Raw genomic sequence first — 22,031 nt, forward strand, 5'->3', positions numbered from 1 at the left:
TAGGTAAGTTGGGAACTAATTTCCATACTCCAACACCTGCATCCCACACACAGAATAGTTCAGCACTGACTACATTGCGGCTCCATGCTTAGAGGGTAGCAGAGCACCTTTCGTGGTTCCTTGCTTCGTAACCCGAGATGTGCTGGGAGGTGGGTGGAGTTGAGATATATAAAAGGTTGGGAAGGTTTAGAATGACAGGTCAGTCTGACAGAAGGTCAGTCGGGTAGGAAGTCACTCAGACAGGAGTGAGGATCCCTGGAGGAAGGGATGGAGAAAGGAGTGCTGCAGCTGCCTCAGTGACCTGAGCCAGCTGGCACGGGAAAGGAACAGAAGGAGAAAGACGTAGAACTGCAACCTAAGCTTCCATAAGAGAGAGAAGGAACAGCGCGGAACGAAGGAGTAGAAGAACAGAGAGGAGTTGTGGGTTGGAAGAGGAACCCTGCCTATAGGTTCTCAGCGCAAGGCCGCGGCCTGGTCCCCGAGGTTGTATGGACGCTTATGGTTCTGCAGCAGACGCCGGTGGAGTAGTTGGCTGTAAATGCACTACTCCCATCCAAGACTTGGGGCACAACAGCAACTGAATAGAGAGCCAGGACTCAGGAGAAGGGAGTCCCCGAGAGAGGCTACAGCTGTCTGTCATACAAGTAGAGTTGTTAGGAACATCTGACAGGAGGAACTTCAGAGTACCACGGTACTGGAGCTCTTCACACTAAAAGGCGCAATAGAGGAGTTGTTCAGGAGAGGTACATGTTGGCGGAGTGTTGGAGAGGAGAAAACTGACTTGCCCGGGAGGTTGATTGAGTCTCTGCCCCGGAGGACAGGGCACGGAGGCAGGCACCAGTGTGTACCACGAACTGTGAGTAAAGCTTTGGAACTGCAGGCCCTGGTGTCTTCCATTCATTTGTGCGCCAACACCGTCAGCACTGCTACATCTGGGTACCAACATTCCTCACACCGCCTGCGCTTTTACACTGCCCAGGGGTTACAGCTTCACCTGTGGGGAGCTACACCATCTATGCTGCAACACACCATCAGCCCCAGAGGATCTGCATGCAGCGTTGGCTTAACATCTTGCTTGCCAAACACCACAGGTGGCGTCACAAACTACCACATAAACTACAGTGGGGCAAAAAAGTATTTAGTCAGTCAGCAATAGTGCAAGTTCCACCACTTAAAAAGATGAGAGGCGTCTGTAATTTACATCATAGTTAGACCTCAACTATGGGAGACAAACTGAGAAAAAAAAATCCAGAAAATCACATTGTCTGTTTTTTTTTCATTTTATTTGCATATTATGGTGGAAAATAAGTATTTGGTCAGAAACAAGCAATCAAGATTTCTGGCTCTCACAGACCTGTAACTTCTTCTTTAAGAGTCTCCTCTTTCCTCCACTCATTACCTGTAGTAATGGCACCTGTTTAAACTTGTTCTCAGTATAAAAAGACACCTGTGCACACCCTCAAAGAGTCTGACTCCAAACTCCACTATGGTGAAGACCAAAGAGCTGTCAAAGGACACCAGAAACAAAATTGTAGCCCTGCACCAGGCTGGGAAGACTGAATCTGCAATAGCCAACCAGCTTGGAGTGAAGAAATCAACTGTGGGAGCAATAATTAGAAAATGGAAGACATACAAGACCACTGATAATCTCCCTCGATCTGGTGCTCCACGCAAAATCCCACCCCGTGGGGTCAGAATGATCACAAGAACGGTGAGCAAAAATCCCAGAACCATGCGGGGGGACCTAGTGAATGAACTGCAGAGAGCTGGGACCAATGTAACAAGGCCTACCATAAGTAACACACTACGCCACACTGGACTCAGATCCTGCAGTGCCAGACGTGTCCCACTGCTTAAGCCTGTACATGTCCGGGCCCGTCAGAAGTTTGCTAGAGAGCATTTGGATGATCCAGAGGAGTTTTGGGAGAATGTCCTATGGTCTGATGAAACCAAACTGGAACTGTTTGGTAGAAACACAACTTGTCGTGTTTGGAGGAAAAAGAATACTGAGTTGCATCCATCAAACACCATACCTACTGTAAAGCATGGTGGTGGAAACATCATGCTTTGGGGCTGTTTCTCTGCAAAGGGGCCAGGACGACTGATCCGGGTACATGAAAGAATGAATGAGGCCATGTATCGTGAGATTTTGAGTGCAAACCTCCTTCCATCAGCAAGGGCATTGATGATGAAACGTGGCTGGGTCTTTCAACATGACAATGATCCAAAGCACACCGCCAGGGCAACGAAGGAGTGGCTTCGTAAGAAGCATTTCAAGGTCCTGGAGTGGCCTAGCCAGTCTCCAGATCTCAACCCTATAGAAAACCTTTGGAGGGAGTTGAAAGTCCGTGTTGCCAAGCGAAAAGCCAAAAACATCACTGCTCTAGAGGAGATCTGCATGGAGGAATGGGCCAACATACCAACAACAGTGTGTGGCAACCTTGTGAAGACTTACAGAAAACGTTTGACCTCTGTCATTGCCAACAAAGGATATATCACAAAGTATTGAGATGAAATTTTGTTTCTGACCAAATACTTATTTTCCACCATAATATGCAAATAAAATGAAAAAAAAACCAGACAATGTGATTTTCTGGATTTTTTTTTCTCAGTTTGTCTCCCATAGTTGAGGTCTACCTATGATGTAAATTACAGACGCCTCTCATCTTTTTAAGTGGTGGAACTTGCACTATTGCTGACTGACTAAATACTTTTTTGCCCCACTGTATATCACTAACCACCATTTGGGCGCCCAGGGCCACGGACCGGGTTACCGTCGCTGTGACACATCCCCACTGACACCGGCCCGGTACCGAGCAAGTACCCCACAGCCCTGGGACGGGGCGACTCATGTGCATCATACTGTGATAAGGGAGCTGAACAGAGGGAGACTCGAGACATTATTTCATGTAAAGTCAAAGGGGCACACAGGGCATTATTACTTTATAGGGGACAAAATGTGGGCACTGTTTTCTAGGGCACTTGCACCCAGCATTACTATATTCTAGAGGATTGCTTTAGAATTTAGACGGCACATAGTACCACCCAGCTGTAATCAACGTTACCTGGTTAGGGGCCCACTGAGAAGTTTGGCCCCCCTGAACCAAAACCCTAGCTACGCCTCTGTAGCCATCCTTCTCTTAATTCACAGTCATAAGCCTTCCATTCTTGGATTCTGTCAGTGTCTTAATCTGTTGACAGTTAACTTTTTGTTCAGGTGAGGAAGGAGACCATGTCATTATTCTTTCGTCTTTAAGGCCTTTACTGGCTTGCCAAGCAGTGGAAGACTTTGATGCATTTGATGGAGCAATGCCCTTCATAAAAATCATGGTTTTCTTTAAAGATGCACACTTTTTCCTGTACCACTGCTTGAAGAAAGTGTTTTCTAAAAACTTGCAGTAGGTTTGAGAGTTGATTTTGAGTTCATCTTCAACTCAAAAAAGATCCAACTAGCTCATCTTTAATAATATCAGGTCAGACCAGTACCCTACATCCAACCCTGTGGATACATCCTTCTTGTCTGTCAAGATTCTTTCTCATCTCATCAGTACATAAAACCTTTAAAAAAATCTGTCTTCAGATATTTCTTGACCCAGTCTTTTCATTTAAACTTCTGTGTCTTGTTCAGTGTTGGTCAGGTTTCAGCCTTCCACACCTTGGCCATGTCTGTGAGCACTGAACACCTTGTACTTCTGGACACTACAGGGAAGTTGCAGTTCTGGAATATGACAATGTAAAGGTGCCTGTGCAAAGTAGTCGTGGGTGAGCTGCTGCTCCAGCTCACTCTGGCACCCTACAGACAAAATGTGTCCCGGTGAGCTGCTGTGTGAGGTGCATCACACTGACTTGTGACCCATAGGCCTTTACTGGCTCCAGGCTTCCTTATTCCAGAACCTCAGCAAGCAATCCAGAGGACACTGAATTCGTAAAAACAGTCAAATGTTTACTTGCCAACTTACGGTCATTACAATCAGGCATATAGGATAGGGCCCAAAAGGTTACAGTCTTTCCCGCAGGTACTGGACATAACGTCAGCTTTAATTCTCGGTATGGGTAGATCATCCCTCTTGCTAACTCCTCTAGCACTAGGAAATCTTCTCCACCACAAGCAGTGCACCCGGATTGCATCACCTCCCGCCTCTGAGAGTTTGAGTCCATCTTTCCCTGCTGCTCCATGGGCTAACTGCACTCATGGGCCCCATCTTGAGGTTCGCAGAATGACAGATGGATGTGCACGGAAGGGATCTATGGCAAGGCTAAATATACAGCTGTGAGCGGATATTAATAGCCTTGGAAGCTCCATGGTTATTACTCCCTTCTCAGGCTATAAACATCTGCCCACAGCTGTCCACTTTCAATCTGCTGATTATGAAAATTATTCTGGAGCCCATGCCATTTTTTTCAGAAAATAATTTTAGCAATAAAATACATTTACAGTAAGCTGAACACACACTGTACTAATTATATATGTGACCAACACCTTTATATCTATCTAATCCATCTATTGTATCCTTTCAGGTCCTGCTGTGATTTTACTGTTCACGGCAGATGAATTCACAGCTTTTCAAAGGACATCGGTGTGTAAAAAATCGAACAGCAATCGCATGGTCTGCGATGCGCATTTTTTTTCTCGCACCCATTGACTTCTATTGCCGAATGCGATCTGATTTCCGATTACAATCGCAGCGTGCTGCAATTTTTTCCAGTCCGATCGTGACCCGAATCAAGCTGGAAAAAAAATCGCAGATGAACACACAATGATAGAATAACATTGGTCTGAATGCAATCCAATTTTTAATCGGATTGCATTTGTCCAATTTCATCGCAAGAGGGAAAGAGCCCTTATAATATACAGTAAATATAGGTTAGGTTAAATTGTGCAATTAAATTAAAAAAATAGTCAAGAGAATCTTATCACAATACAGTCATCAATAATCACTGTTAACTTGCTTTCATTTACGGAACAAAAATTAGATAACACTTCAATATTCAGTGTCCAGTCCAATTAACACAGAATGATGCATCCAAACATTAATTTTGTGAATTTCTTTTGTTAAAAATATTCATAATAATTAGTATTGTAGAAAGAATTAACTATGTGATTTCACAGTCACAGAAAACTCAGGTAACCATATTATATGTGATCACCTTCATTAGAAAATAAACTGCACACACAAGTTATTGATCTTGGTCTATAAAAGTTTATTATTCACGGAATGCAGTGACTTTCTGAGTGCAAACTGTAGAAGATGTTCTTGGTTAGTTTTACATGGCGAGTAGTGATTCTTTTATTACCCAGCAAATGAATTTGGTGGTATCCCTTTTACACCAAGTCCAGTTATCTGTAAAACAATTAAAAAAATACATTTAAAGGGGTTGTCCATGAGACTTGGGATAGTTTATCAATATTAAATTGTGGCGATCCGACACTCAGTTCTCTCATTGCCTATTCAATAGCTGAATGTAGACAGTGAGCAGAGCTATAACAACTCAGATCTGTACTCTACATAGTGGCTATTCTTAGGTACTGCAGCTGAGCTCCCATTTACTTAAATAGAAAGACTCAGGAACAGCCAATACACAGTGTACAGAGCTGTGCTGTTATGTATGTGTACATTCTGTACATACAACCATATAACCAGCATGGAGGCTGCAAACAGTTGATCAGTTGGGGGTAATGGATGTCGAACCCTGACTGATCGGATATTGATGACCTATTGTGAAGATACAGCATTGTATCTTAATTAACCAGATGACTATTTTTTAGCAGTCCAGGATGAATAAACTGTTATCTATATGTTGACTATTGAATTTAAGTGTTGATTTCTGGTTGGTCAAGAAAACAGACTTGATTGTGTAAGCCTGTAATATTGACTTGTAAGCTGACATTTGATAAAACATATTGTGCTCTTATCCTTATGCATTGTGTAAGCCAGATAGTTTTTCCTCCTGTTTTTGAAATCCACAAACTATGAAAATAGATTAAATAATCAAGTAATGCTGCTTGATCACATCTCCATTCTTACACTTTTATGTAAATACTAAATGAAGGACACTTGTTGATTATAAAAAGAGGTTACATGACTCTACAGAGAGACAGCCAGAGATTCTGGCAAGACATCCATACATCCAAAGTACCAGAGATTAGCTTAGTTACTCACCGATATCGGTGTTTCTCGGAACCCATGACAGCACCATGGAGAGAGGGGATCCGCCCTTCAGGGACAGGAACCTACAGATAAAAAGGGCGGCACCTCTCCTCCGCCTTCAGTTGGTTACAGAGCATCAGAGGGTCTCCAGGTTAGTACGACAACAGAAATATATACACAGCATTTTAGTATTGCTTATTTATCAGGAATGCCATGCCTAAACGGAAACACTCTACAAACAGTAAAACGTGCTCACCACACTCGTGAAGGGGAGGGGAATAAGCGGGTGCTGTCATGGGTTCCGAGAAACACCGTTATCGGTGAGTAACTAAGCTATTCTCTCTCACCCATGACAGCACCACGGAGAGAATTACAGAGATTGGTAGCTTAGGGAGGGACCACCGCCTGAAGGACCCTTCTCCCAAAGGTCAGATCAGACGTAGAGGCTAGATCTAATCTATAGTGCCTAAAAAAGGTCGAAGGTGATGACCAGGTGGCCGCCTTACAGATTTGTTCTATTGATACCTCAGATCTTTCAGCCCATGAGGTCGCCATCGCTCTTGTGGAATAGGCTTTTAACCCTTCCGGGATGGTATTTCCACTGGATGAATATGCCAGGGCAATCGCATCCCTAATCCACCTTGCCAGGGTACTCTTGGATGCTTTGAGTCCCTTCCGAGGTCCCTGGAAACATACAAAGAGAGCCTTCCTTCCTATATATTTTGGTGGCCTCGAGATATTGTACTAAGCACCTCCTCACGTCTAAGGTGTGAAATTTTTCTTCCCCCTTACTTTTAGGATTTGGGCAGAAGGAAGGAAGGACTACCTCTTGGGACCTATGAAAATGGGATGACACTTTTGGTAGATAGTCATTTTAAAACCTGACCCGGCCTATCTTCTAGAATTTTTGTGAAAGGTGGCCCTGCTGACAAAGCCTGAATATCGCTCACCCTGCAAGCTGATGCTAGTGCTACCAGAAGTACCATTTTAAATGACAGGGTTCTAAGGGATGCTGAGTGAATGGGTTCGAACGGATGGCCTGTCAGTGTGGACAATACAAGATTCAGGTCCCATGTCGGAATCCTTTGACTAGCTATTGGCCTGGATCTGGTTGCGGCCTTAATAAACCGTGCCACCCAGGGGTTACCCGCCACATCGTGGTTATAAAGAGCGCCTAAAGCAGCTACTTGGACCTTTAATGTGTTGACCGCCAGACCCTGTTCTAGGCCCCTTTGTAGAAATTCTAGGACCTTATCTATCTGAACCTCATCCTGAACCTTTACCTCAGAAGTAGATAAGTATTTTTTCCATGTTCTTCCGTATGCTCTCATCGTAACCGGTTTTCTACTTTTTTGTAATGTAGTTATCAGGTTCTCTGAAAATCCCCTGTCCCTCATCAGCGCCCTCTCAAATTCCATGCTGTTAAATGGAGGTTCGCTGCCTGAGGGTGTAACACTGGGCCCTCCGATAGCAGGTACGGGAGATCCGGTAGGATCCATGGGTCGGTTACCGAGAGCATTCTTAGCCAGGAGAACCAGGTTCTTTTGGGCCAGAAAGGGGCTATTAGTATCATTCTTGCCCCATCCTCCCTGACTTTCCTTAGCATTGCCGGGATAAGCATGATCGGGGGAAAAGCGTATGTCAGACTCTGCATCCATGGGAGCATAAATGCGTCCAGAGCTAGAGGATTCCCCCTGGGGTCTAGGGAGCAGAATGTTTCCACCTTTTTGTTTCCGAAGTCGGCAAACAGATCTATGTCCGGGGCCCCCCACCTTTTTACAATCTGCCGAAAAACGGACCGTTTTAATACCCATTCCCCCTGCCGTAATTGGGTGCGGCTCAGGAAGTCTGCTCTTTGATTCTCCGTGCCTCGGATGTGTAGTGCTGACAGGGATAGCAGGTTTGACTCTGCTACCGTGTTTCCCCGTAAATAGGGCGCTCCCCGAAAGTAAGGCATGCTAGGGGGAGCACTGTGCCTGCAAATATAAGGCACCCCCCCGAAAATAAGGCATACCTTGTTCTGTGCATGGGGCATGCAGTTGTGTCTCGCTCCCGCTGTCCCCACTGTCCGGTGCCCGCCACTGCAGCCGTGCTGTTTGCAGGAGTTAATCACAGCCTCGGAGCTGTGTGCCGATCTCCACCCATGAGCCCTGCGCCAATCACAGCGCAGGAACCATCGGCCAGCTGACGTCATCCATAGCCTCTGATTGTTCCTGGGCTGTGATTGGCCCAGGGCTCCTGCTCTCTGATTGACCCAGGGCTCCGGCGAACTGATTGGCCCAGGGCTCCTGCACCACCAAAGCACTGAAAGCAGCACCGCAGAGGAAACCAGTAAGAAAGTGTGTGTGTGTGTGTGTGTGTATGGGTGTTTGTGTGTGTCTGTGTCTGTGTATGGGTGTGTGTGTGTAAGGGTGTGTGTGTACGGTACACACATGGGAGGCTGCAGTGGGATACTGGGATAATGGGAGGCTGCAGTGGGATGATAGGAGGCTGCAATACTGTACTGTAGAATGATTGGGCTGTAGTGGAATGATGGGGTGCTGTATTGGGGACTGTAAAGGGATGATGAGGGCTGCAATGGGATGATGGGAATATTTGGGGCTGCAAAATGATGATGGGGCTGCTACGGTAAAGGAACTGCTATGGGTGATTGTTACGGTAGCGGTACAGTGTCCAGAAAGTGTGTGGGAGCCATTTTAGAGCCCTTATGTTTTGTGGCCCTGTGTGGGAGTCAGGCAATTACAGTACTGTACCATAGTGTGTTACTTTGATTTGTTGTCTGCTGAACGGTCTACCGTAAAGTACCGTACTGTAAAAGAAATACCGTAAACAATGGTGATATTTTTACCCCTAGACATGAGCGCTAAAAGAAAGAGCTATTCCGTTGAGTACAAAAAAGGAATCGGGGAAGAATCTTGGGGCAAAAATCTTACTGAATTCTGCAAAGAGAAAATGTTGAGTGTCCGATTGGTCCAAAAATGGCGAGCAGATTACGGTAACATCAGTCAACAAGTGGACAGCGGAAATGCTAAAAAGCGCAAGGTTGGATCTGGTCGGCAACCATTATATTCCGAGCTGGAAGACCTGATCTGTGAGTGGGTTGGTGACAGGAGAGCAAAGACATTGGTTGTGACTAGGGCTCAGATTCAAGAATTTGCCCTAGCTATGGCACCACAGTTTGAAATTGCCCCTGAAGAATTCAAGGCATCACAACACTGGCTGGATAACTTCCTTCAACGAAGTGAACTGTCTTTGAGAAGATCCACAACACTCTTTAGGCTGGAAGATGCTGAAATTATTAAACGCGCATTTGCATTCAAGACCTTTGTTGATGACGCTGACTTCTCTAAATACAATCTTTCCAACATGATTGCCATAGATGAAACTGCAGTGTTTATGGGCCAAGCATCTCAAACAACAATTGAACAATGAGGTGCCTCCTCAGTGTATGTTCCCTCCACTGCTTATGAAAGTGCACGTGTTACCTGTATTTTGGTGATGCGTCTGGATGGCACTAAAATCCCACCTTTAATCATTTCAAAGGGCAAGAAAGACAAGATTGAACGTGTTTCAGGCATTTATATTCTTGAAACTGAAAAAGCCTGGGCCACACAAGCAGTTACAGTGGCATGCAATAGTTTAAGCACCCCTGGTCAAAATTACTGTTAGTGTGAACAGTTAAGCAAGTTGAAGATAAAATGATCTCTAAAAGGCCTAAAGTTAAAGATGAGACATTTGTTTTGTATTTTAGGCTAAAAAGTAATACACATTGTAATTTTTTCACATTTTAAAAATTACAAAATGAAAAATGGTCCGATGCTAAAGTTTGGGCACCTTTGGAGATTTGTGTGCTCAGATAACTTTGACCAAGGTTTCAGACCTTAATTAGCCTGTAAGGGTTATGACTTGTTCACCCTCAATGTTAGGAAAGGCCAGCTGATGCAGATTCCACAGGTTTAGAAACACATAGCCTCCTCTAACCTTGTGCGAAAAACAGCCACCATGGGTTCTTTTAAGCAGCTGCCTAGCACTCTGAAAATGAAAATGGTGGAGGCCCACAAAGCAGGAGAAGGCTATAAGAAGATTTCAAAGCGTTTTCAAGTTGTCCTTTCCTCAGTTCAATATGTAATTCAGAAATAGCAGTTTACAGGAACAGTAGAGGTCAAGATAAGGTCTGGAAGGCCAAGCAAAATTTCAGAGAGAGCTGCTTGTAGGATTGCTAGAAAGGCATATCAGAACCCCCACTTGACTGCAAAAGACCTTCAGAAAGATTTAGCAGATTCTGGAGTTGTGGTAATTGTTCTACTGTTCAGAGACACCTTATCAAATATGGCCTTCATGGAAGAGTCATCAGAAGAAAACCTCTCCTGCACCCTCACCATAAAATTCAGCATCAGAGGTATGCAAAAGAACATCGAAACAAGCCCAATGCATTTTAGAAACAAGTCCTGTGAATCGTTGAAGTTAAAATAAAACTCTTTGGTCGCAATGATCAAAGGTATGTGCAGAGAAAAAATTGCATAGAATTTCAGGAAAAGAACATCTCTCCAACCATTAAGCATGGGGATGGATCAATCATGCTTTGGAGTTGTGTTGCAGACAATGGCACAGGGAACATTTCACAGGTAGAGTGAAGAATGGATTCAATGAAATTTCAACAAATTCTTGATGCAAACATAACACCATGTGTAAAAAAGCTGAATTTGAAAACAGGATGGCTTCTACAAATGGATAATGATCACACACATCAAAATCCACAATAGACTACCTCAAAAGGCGATAGCTAAAGGTTTTTCAATGGCCCTCACAGTCCCCCGATTCGATCATCATTGAAAATCTGTGGCTAGCCCTCAAAATAGCAGTGCATGCAAGACGACCCAGGAATCTCACAGACATGGAAGACTTTTCCAAGGAAGAATGGATGAAAATCCATCAAACAAGAATTGAAAGACTCTTGGCTGGCTACTAAAAGCGTTTACAAGCTGTGATATTTTTAAAAGGGAGTGCTACTAGGTACTAACTATGCAGGGTGCCCAAACTTTTGCATTGGCCTATTTTCCTTATTGTAATTTTTAAAATGACAATATATTTTTTTTTGGGCCTAAAATACAGAGAAAATGTGTCATCTTTAACTTTAGCCCTTTTAGAGATCATTCCATCTTCAACTTGCTTAACTGGTCACAATAACAGTAATTTTGACCAAGGGTGCCCAAACTTTTACATGCCACTGTATAAAGGAAGTGGGTCGATTTAATGCTGCCGCTTGTTATGGGAGGGAGCCAAAGAGGAATGCTGATCTGGGATGCAGCCAGCACACACCGCGCCAAAGACATGAAGAACTTCCTTCATGAGAGAAAAATAGATCAAATAATGATTCCTGCAGAAATGACGGCTTATCTCCAGTCTCTTGAGATCGCCATTAACAAGCCATTCAAGGACAATTTGCGTGTGGAAATCAATGACTACATTGAAAATAGAATGGAGAGAACTCAACGTGGAAACTTTGTGAAACCTAAGCTGCCAGAGATTGTGACTTGGGTGAAGAATTCATGGGAGAAAATCACTGACACTTGCATTGCAAATGCACTACGAGCAGGCTACCTTGACAAGAAGTGCTCATTTAAGGACAGTGCTATTGCTAGACATGAGAGATATGGGCCAATGATTCTGAAAGAAATGGAGTCACAAGAAATTCCACAGGAACTTCAGAGTTTGGATTGTTATGATGATGTTCCAGAAGATGATGACATGGTTGTCATTGAATAAATCTTGTTTTGTGTTATTAAATATTGAGATCAGTAAATGAACCATTGTTCGTTGTTTTACCTGTTGTACTGTACATGGAAATACCATAATTATACGGTAGTAACAAGAAATTCTTGATACAATTCACAGTTTATTTGATTCTACTGTTTTGAGATGACTACTGTTCAGCATACGTTGGTATGTTAATAAATGTTAAGTTTTTTGTTCAAAAAAAATTGTCAATTCTTTGTCTTGAGAAAATAAGACACCCCCCTGAAAATAAGACATGGTGCAACTTTTGGAGTAAAAATTAATATAAGACGGTGTCTACAGGGTAGTTTGACGACTCTGGAGGATGTGCCCATTAGGTCCCGGGACCTGGTTCCCCCCTGATGATTTATATAGACCACCGTGACTTGATTGTCTGAAAATATGCGGACATGGTGATTCTGGAGCAGGGGTAGGAAGCGTGTTAGCGCGTAGCCCACTGCTAACAGTTCTTTCTGGTTTGAGGAGGCTTCTAGTTCTTGGTCTCCCCACGCCCCCTGAGGCACCTCGTTGTTCATTTGTGCTCCCTATCCCGTGGGACTGGCATCCGTGGTAACTATGTGTGTTATTTTTGTTACCCAGGGGATCCCTTTGGAAAGATTGTCCTGCCACCAGGCTAGGGAATGAATAGTTTTTGAATGTAGGGTAATAAGACCCTCTAGGTGTCCCCCTACAGCTGATTGGTTGGTTAATACGTCCCACTGGAGTTCTCTTGTGTGTAACTGAGCCCATTGGACTGCTGGCAGGCAGGCAGGCGGATAGGGAACCCAGTAGTGACATAGCTTTCCTTAATGTCATGGAGGGATTTTGGGTTGCTCTTGTTATCATTTGAGCGATTTTCTCTTTCGGTCTGGGAGGTGACACTCTTGAATGTTTGAGTCCAGTGTTAGACCCAAGAATTCCTGTACTCTGCTGGGCTCCAATCTTGATTTTTTCAGATTTAGGAGCCGGCCTAGGCCTTGTAGAATGTCCATCACCCTGTCCCTCTGTTCCCTGCATTTTCGGGCCAAGCTGCTTGCTATTAAAAAATCGTCCAGATACGGAACTATTATTATGTCTTGCTCCCTTATATGGGCCATCATTTCCGCTACTATTTTGGTAAACACCCGTGGGGCTACCGATATTCCGAACGGCAAGGCTCTGTACTGGAATTCTTTTACCTCGCCCTTTAATGAGATGGCTAACCTGAGATATTTTCTGGAGTTTTTGTGGATGGGGACATTATAATAGGCATCGCTGAGGTCTAGTACCGTCATGAAGCAGTTCGGGAACAGGATTTTGGTGGTGTACCTGATCGACTCCATTTTGAAGCTTTAATTCCTGACGTATCTGTTTAATTTTTTCAAATTTATGATCGTCCGAAAGGTGCTGTCTGGTTTGGTCACCAGGAAAAGAGGCGAGTAGAACCCTCTGCCCATTTCCTGCAGGGGAACCTCCTGGAGGACTCCTTTTTTTTCCAGGTTTAGGACCTCGTTTTCAAGGGCTTCCTGCTCCTGCGTACTGGATCTTAGCGGAGTTATGAAGTACCTTTGAGGTGGGAGAGAGAGAAGGTTTATTTTTAGGCCGTCCTGGATTAGGTTTATTATCCATGGGTTGTTTGAAATTTTCTTCCAGGCTGGAAGGAAACAGGTTAGCCTTCCCCCCACCCTGGGCGAACTGTCACTTAGAGGGCTTTTTGTCTCGGGATGAGTTACCAAAGAGGAACCCTCTATCTTTCCTTCTGTCTTCCCATTTTTGTTCTCTCGGTGGTCTCCTCTGAAAAAACTTTCTATTCCGAAAGGGCCTCTTAAATGCTGCAGGCCCCAAATTCGGGAACCCTTTCTTTTTGTCCCCTGCTTTCTGTAGGATGTCATCTGATGTCTCCCCAAAAAGAAATTTCACTTCACAGGGGATTGAACACAATTTCATTTTTGTCTGTAGGTCCCCTGGCCAACTTTTGAGTCATAGTGTTCTTCGGGCTGCATTTGAGAGTGCTGCTGCTTTGGACGCTAGTCGGACTGAATCGGCCGATGAGTCCGCTAAGAAGGCAGCTGCTCCTCTTATTAGTGGGATAGAGTCTAGGATCTTATCCCTTGGCGTCCCTTCCCTTAGTTGCTTATCAAGTTGGTCCACCCATACCATTAGGGCTCTTGAGGTACATGTCGCCGCTATGGCTGGTCTGAGATTACCTCCTGCTGACTCCCATGCCCCTTTAAGGAAAGTATCTGCCTTTTTATCTAGGGGATCCCTGAGGGTGCCCATGTCCTCGAAGGGGAGAGCGAATTTTTTTGAGGCCTTTGCGACGGCTACGTCGAGCTTCGGGGCCTTATCCCAAGACGTGGACGCCTCTCCATCAAAGGGATATTTCCTTTTAAGGGAAGGGACCGTGGTGTTTTTCCTGTCCGGTTTGTCCCATTCTTTTTTGATTAGCCCCTGAACATTTTCATTTAGCGGGAATACTCTCCGCTTTTTCTGGCCTAGTCCCCCGAACACTATGTCCTGGACAGTTTTATCAGGCCTAGGGTCCAACATCCCCATTGTAGACCTTACTGCTTTTACTAGACTGTCTACCTCTTCTAGGGGAAAGCAGAGACGCCCCTCTGTTTCCTTGTCTGAGGATGAGGAACCGGATTCTGAAGTTTTAGACGCGATTTCTCTCGACGTCAAAGAGTCCGACTGGGAGGTCACTACTGTGTCTTTTTCGATTTGTCCCTGTGTTTAAGGGATGTAAGGGCACTCCGAACCTCCGATTTGATTGCGGCTCTTAAGTCAGAGGCGAAATCCGGAGTTTCCTGACAGAGAACTTCTTTTGTACAAGACTCGCAAAGTTTTTTCTCCCACGATATGGGTAGGGGTCTAGTACAAGTGAGGCATTCCCTGTTCTTCTTTTTCCCCTTCTTCTTACCCTATTAAGAGAAAGGGATTTTATTACAATGGTGAATATTCACGTAGATCACTCACCCAGAAGCATGCGGCTGCAGGTACCGATTCGGGAGATGGAGTCAGGTCCTGTACGGGCTGACCTCCTTGTGGCAATTTGCTCCTTGCAGCTGATGTGCTGCGCTGCGTGGAGTGACTGCTGGAACGGCCTTTCCTGTCTCGTTCCCGATGATGGTGGTGGTGGTGGTGGTGCTGCTGCTGCTTCTTAAGCTGTTGCCTGGCTTGCTGCTCCTGCTGCTGGTCGCTATCCCCCATTGCTCAGGATTGCTTCCAGCCAGGAGTGCTGCTAGCCCCACCATTTTAAATTTCCCGGCTGTGACGTCACTCTCCCATCCTGCACCGCGTTCATCGGGGAGAGCGCTCCTGCGCATGCGCCGGTTCCCGGAAGCCGGTTTCTATTTCCGGGGCAGCCGCCATCTTGGTACACCTCTGTACCATGGCGCCGCCCGCATGTTTACCGGGTCCCTGCGAGCCCCGACCTCCTCTCCGGTGCGGCGTCTTCGGCGTCTCTCCCACCCGCTCATCTGGCAGCCTGCATCGGCCCCAGCAGTGGCAGCTTCGGGCACTGCACCTTCCCGTGGCAGGGGCCTCCCCGCTGCCATGCACCGGTCAGGCCAGCCCCGGATCTTCGGCTACAAGGAAACAGGTAGCGTCCTGTGGGTCCCCAATCAGGGACAAGAACCCAACTGAAGGCGGAGGAGAGATACCGCCCTTTTTATCTGTAGGTTCCTGTCCCTGAAGGGCGGATCCCCTCTCTCCGTGGTGCTGTCATGGGTGAGAGAGAAAGGACAGCAGCCAATACATCATGGCTCCATCACGAGGGACACGGATCTCTCATTCTAGAGGAAGCAACCTAGGGGACCTCAGCCCCGGATGGAAGAATACAGATCTGCTCCATTGACCATCGCTGAACCATGGATATGTTTGGAGAAGCCAGATTCTGACCCTCGGGTCGGGTCAAGTGGCCTTGTACCTCAATGGACTGCCATCTTCCTAAGCTTGTCATTATCTCCTCTCTGTGTGCGTGCCACAGGTGGGGTAATCGACCCTGGAAGCTCTGAAGTAACAGCTGCTATTATCCCGGCGAGTCAGCGGAAGGGTGAGACTCTGTACTGTGCACCATCTTGGGGTGCTGGGACTGATCTATTTGTTCTCTGCCTGTTTTTTGGTTCAATAAAGCATTGCCACACTGTATAACCCTCACCCTATGTTGTCTGAGTAGCATTATGCGCATGTTAAAGGGAGAGCGAAAGTTCGGTGGGATGACCACTGGTCCATGCAGTTTTGACTAGCGGAAGGGGTGCCCGCTGACCCCCTGTGTCTCCACATTATGGTGGCAGCGGTGGGATACTACTTAGTCTGGCAGAACTGGGGGAGCTGCAGGGGACTGGTGCTCTCCCACACCATCCAGGGCTCCACAACCAGGGAGGCATACAGACAATCCCAGCAGACCATTGATGAGGCATGCACAGTAGGTTTCCGAAGCCACTATGTCCGACTTCACCAACTTGGCCTTGGGAAGAAGACCAGAGGGGATATATGACCTCAAACAGAAACTACAGGAGTTGTGCGAGCTTTGATGGATTGAATCGGACTTAATCCAGGAACTATGGAATGCGGAGGACGCCATGTCTGGACACAATGGATACGAGTCGTTTCTCCTCAATAATATGTGGAGTTTATTTTCGCAAGAAGGACTTGGAATATGCTCTGTTGAAACTGGATGATAGAAAGTTCTGTTGTCATAAATGTGAGAACTCTTACATTCGTGACTGTGCTTAAAGACATACTGTGGACTGTTCCCCATAAGTGGAGAAGGATGATCGGAATCCTATCAAGTCTGGCTAGTTAAGATGGGGGAGCAATGTGAAGACACAGCATTGTATCTTAATTAACCAGACAACTATTTTTAGCAATCCAGGAAGAATAGACTGTTATCTATATGTTGACTTTTGAATTTAAATGTTGATTTCTGGTTGGTCAAGAAAACAGACTTTTGTTTGTGTAAGCCTGTAATATTGACTTGTAAGCTGACATTTGATATAACATATTGTGCTCTTATCCTCGATGACTAGTGATGTTTATGGATATGCTAATTATGCATTGTGTAGGCCAGATAGTTTGTTGACTTTGAAAACAGAGGAGGAAAACTATGCAAATAGATTAAATAATCAAGTAATGCTACTTGATCTCATCTCCATTCTAACCATTTATGTAAATACTGAATGAAAGACACTTGTTAATTATAAAATTCTGCCAAGACATCCATACATCCAAAGGCTCAGAGACAGGACAGTTGCCAATACATCATGGCTCCATCACAAGGGACACGGATCTATCATTCTACAGGAAACAACCTAGGGGACCTCGGCCCCGGCTGAAGAATACAGATCTGCTCCATTGATCATCGCTGAACCATGGATATGTTTGGAGAAGCCAGATTCTGACCCTCAGGTCGGGTCAACTGGCCTTGCACCTCAACAGACTGTCATCTTCCTAAGCTTGTCGTTATCTCCTCTCTGTGTGTGTGCCACAGGTGGGGTAATCGACCCTGGAAGATGAAGCCAGGTTGTGACCCTCCGGTCAATTGGCCTTGTATCTGAATGGACTATCATCCTACGCTTGTTATCTCCTCTCTGTGTGCATGTCATAGGTAGGGTATTCGACCCTGGAAGCTCTGAAGTAACAGCTGCCACTATCACGGCAAGTCAGCGGAAAGGTGAGACTCTAATGTGCACCATCTTGTGGCGTTTTGCTGGGACTGATCTACATGTTATCTGCCTGTTTTGTGGTTCAATAAAGCATTGCCACACTGTTTTACCCTCACCCTGTGTTGTCTAAGTAGCGATATGCCCATGTTAAAGGGAGAGCGGGCATTTAGTGGGACGATCCCTGGTTCCATGCAGTTTTGACAAGCAGTCCGGGGCGACCACCGACCCCCCCTCCCCCCGTGTCCCCTCACCTATCAATATATAAATCTTAGACAATCCCTAAATTATTGTATACCACTAGAAAATATCCTAAAATTCTCAGATACTGTCTACTTTCTCTCTAAAAATGAAATCAGTCTATGTCTCTGGTCACACTAATGTGCCACCATTATTCCTAATGGAGCCATGAATGGTTTAACCCCTTTCTGACTACTGACGGAACAGTACGTCAGCAGTCAGACTCCCCTGTTTTGAGGTGGGCTCCGGCAGTGAGCCCACCTCAAAGCCGCAAAATGTCAGATGTTATGAACAGCTGACATGTGCCGCAATAGGCACGAGCGGAATCGCCATCCGTCCACGCCTATTAACTAGTTAAATCCCGCTGTCAAGCGCTGACAACAGGCATTTAACTACTGCTTCCGGCTGCCGGGCCGGAAGTGAGCTCATCGCCGACCCCCGTCACGTGATTGGGGGTCGGCGACACGTTGCCTTGACAACCAGAGGTCTCAGAGACCTCTATGGTTGTTGTAGGCACATTGCTTTGAGCGCCGCCCGGTGGATGGAGCTCAAAGCAATGCAGTAAATCTGCTACATATGGGCGATCTGTTCATCGCCCATATGTAGCAGAGCCGATTGAGTTGTGCATGCTTCTAGCCTCCTATGGAGGCTATTGAAGCATGCCAAAAGTAACAAAAATGTTTAGAAATAAAAAAAAATTAAAAAACCCTAAAAGTTCAAATCACCTCCCTTTCGCCCCAATCAAAATAAAACAATTAGAAAAAAAACACACATACACATATTAGGTATCGCCACATTCAGAATCACCCGATCTATCAATAAAAAAAAAGCATTAACCCGATCGCTAAAAACGCCAGAATTACGTTTTTTTTGGTCGCCGCGACATTGCATTAAAATGCAATAACGGGCGATCAAAAGAAAGCATCTGCACAAAAGTGGTATCATTAAAAACGTCACCTCAGCCCGCAAAAAATAAGCCCTCACCTAACCCCAGATCACGAAAAATGAAGACGCTACAGGTCTTTTTTTTTTAGCAAAGTTTGGAATTTTTTTTCACCACTTATATAAAAGAGAACCTAGACATATTTGGTGTCTATGAACTCGTAATGACCTGGGGAATCATAACGGCAGGTTAGTTTTAGCATTTAGTGAACCTAGCAAAAAAGCCAAGCAAAAAACCAGAGTGGGATTGCACTTTTTTGCAATTTCACCGCACTTAGATTTTTTTTCCCGTTTCTGAGTACACGACATGCTAAAACCAATGATGTTGTTCAAAAGTACAACTCGTCCAGCAAAAAATAAGCCCTCACATGGCCATATTGACATAAAAATAAAAAAGTTATGGCTCTGGAAAGAAGGGGAGCAAAAAGCAAAAACGAAAAATCGAAAAAAAGCTCCGATCGTGAAGGGGTTAAAGTACCTATTTTCAAATAGATCCCAATTAATCCAGTAATCTCTAATTGAATTACAATGAGGTCTGTCGATTTTCTGTCGGGGAATCCATACTGTTTAGCAAATATATCACTAGAATGCTGATCTGAAAATATTATTGGACTTTGCGGATTATAAAATGCTCCGGATTACAAGACACACCTCAAATTTTGGGGAAGTAAATAGGATTTTTTTTTAATAAAATGGTGGTGCATCTTATAATCCACTTTTACAGTGGCTTACCTGGGGTGTGGCAAAGGTGGAGTGGGGTCCCAGGTGGCAGGGTCGCTACTGCAGGAAGCTGGCGGCAGTGGAGGCAGGAGATGCTGCAGGTCACAGGTTGGTAGAAGGTGGTGTTCAGCGAAAGTAGTAGTGCTGCAATGCTGCAAGCCCCAGGCTGATAGGAAGTGGCTGTGCAGGGGCTCTGCCGACATTTTATGAAAGCCCAGAGGCCCTGCACATTTCAATGTGGTGGACCCTGGGAAAATGGCTGCCGGAGCAGCACATGCGCAATTGAGATGTCGGGAGACGAGATCTTGGTGCCAAGATCTCAATCTGCGCATAAGCTGCCTCTGGTGGCCATTTTCCCAAAGTCCACCGCGTTGAAAAGCATGGAAAGTGTGGGGACTCTGGGCTTTCACAAAATGTTGGCGGAGACCACGAGCTGCCGAAAGCCCCTTCCTACCAGTCTAGGACCCGCAGCATTGTCCCACTCCTTCCGCCGCCAGATGCTTCCTGCTGCAACGATCCGGGGACCCACGCCTCTGCAACTAGTAAGCTACGTTCGGATTATAAAATGTACCCCCATTTTCCCCTCAAATGTCGGGGGAAAAAGTGTGCTTTATAATCTGACAAATATAGTAATTTGAACAGAATCTATGAGCATTTGTATGAAGCATGTCTCGGTGGCATTCAATGTCTTCAAAGAGTAGCAGCTCATGTGAGGTAAAGTCTGTGGTAGGGGAATCTGTTATCAACCTCGTGGATGGATATCAATACACAGTACTCACCATGTTACCAGCCTCTGGTTACTTGTTCTGTGTGATACCGGGTTATGTCTTTGCCTCTAGTGGAATTGTTTTTCCATTTTTCGTTATATGACAGCTTATTACATTTCCTTCATTCTTTGAAACCCATATACGGTAAGTGTCTTGCACAATGGATTATTACAAAAGCCGAGAACAAAAAGACAAGACAATATTTTTCCATTCTTGGTGTGGAATGTATCAAATTGACTTGATGACCATCTGTCTGTTCATCATTGCAGCCATGTATATTTGTATTAAGACTGAACCGAACCAAATTAGGAAAAACAATGACTTACCCTGTAGATTCCCCCAGACTGGGGCTGCCGGGCACTCCAGTCCTCATCCATGCCATCACAGGCCGAAGTGACGTACATTTCTGAATAATCCTTTCCTCCAAAGCCACAAGACGTTGTCTTATCCACTGGCAGTTTCACAGTCTGGATCACTTTGCCTTTAACATAAAAAGTAATTTTATTCCCAGTGCAACATCAAGTGATCTCACTACTTCAGGATACTCAGGTATACACTAATACATTTGTGCTAATGAAGAAGGAGTTAGAGGCTGACCACCAGCAGGCACAACTTTGTGACTAGTTACATCTTGTCTGATAAACATGGAAGTCTCGGCATAAAATCACAAGAGCAGTAGGTCACTACAAGACTACCCAACACTGGTGAAAATAATAACCTACTGAATAACCTAAAGTTGGTGCTACAACTATCTTCACACTCTGGACGTTTGATTGAACATCATACTCCTTGCGTAGTTACAGGTATTTGTGTCAACTTATTTTGAGCGTTACAAATGTATGATGGATCACATATATTTGTGGTGGGAATTGAGAATTTTCTGTGCTGCTGGTGAGATTCCACAGAAAGGACCCAGGAAACACAGGATGAATAACTGCAGTTTTTAGTATTTACGCGTTTCGAAGTTATCCAACTTCTTCCTCAGGATGCAACCACAGTCTGCGGTTGTATCTTGAGGAAGAAGTTTCAAAGCAATGCCAGTATGGAGTTATATCACTTCCCCCTCTCTCCTCCTCTCAGCCTCTTCTGCCATGTAAAACAAGTGTACCGTAACTAGTAGGGATGAAACTTCACATACATCCAGTCAATAAGCAAAAAAAAGTCATTTTTTGAGATCGGTAGGCTAACCGACTTGTAGCTGCTATAGTAAAGGAAGGAAATAACATAGGATATTTGTGAGCTCACCTCCACCGATGTGCATGGAGCAGTCCTGGTACATAAGATTAGAATCCAAAAAAAGGGCTCCAGCATCGCAAAAATAAAAAATCTTCAGCTTTTATTTTTTAACATGTATTAAAAATCCATAACACGCAAACAGAATATAACCACTGACACCTTTTGAACAATACAGTTATGCTCTTAGTCATACCTGCGACTAAGAACATAAGTGAAGAAGATAGGTACGGAGATGTTCTATTGTATATGCAGGAAGGGAAGTCTGATAGATTCAGACACTAGGATATTCAACCAAGGCACTCCAGTTCAAGCGCAAAGTGATTTATTGAGACAATGTGTTCATCAGCATATGAATTAATATGAAGATGGGCCAACGTTTCGGCATTATTCAGACCTTGACCATGGCCGTATGAAGTCTGTAGGTAAGAGAGGACTGATGTGGCAATGATCAAGGTCTGAATAAGACCAAATCGTTAGCCCATCTTCACTTACATTAATATACTGATTAAGTTATTATCTCAATAAATCTTTTTGCATTACTGGAGTTCCTTGTAAAT

The 22,031-nt window shown here is 44.9% G+C and overlaps 1 protein-coding gene across 6 annotated transcripts in view; it reads right to left on the reverse strand.

Annotated features, from left to right (window-relative positions):
• Positions 1-5,178: 5,178 nt before the first annotated feature.
• Positions 5,179-22,031, reverse strand: part of LOC141046821 (regucalcin) — a 188,787-nt gene continuing 171,934 nt past the window's right edge. For all 6 annotated transcript variants that reach the window (XM_073541447.1, XM_073541445.1, XM_073541448.1 and 3 more), the window contains 2 exons: positions 20,565-20,719; positions 5,179-5,342 (listed from right to left, as the gene is read on the reverse strand). In XM_073541447.1, the coding sequence (XP_073397548.1) occupies positions 5,292-5,342; positions 20,565-20,719 (206 nt within the window). In that variant the 3' untranslated portion in view covers positions 5,179-5,291. The remainder of the gene's footprint in view (positions 5,343-20,564; positions 20,720-22,031) is intronic.

This window comes from Dendrobates tinctorius, unplaced genomic scaffold (assembly GCF_039654945.1).
Source record: "Dendrobates tinctorius isolate UK_male_01 unplaced genomic scaffold, ASM3965494v1 ptg000121l, whole genome shotgun sequence".
NCBI lineage: Eukaryota > Metazoa > Chordata > Amphibia > Anura > Dendrobatidae > Dendrobates > Dendrobates tinctorius.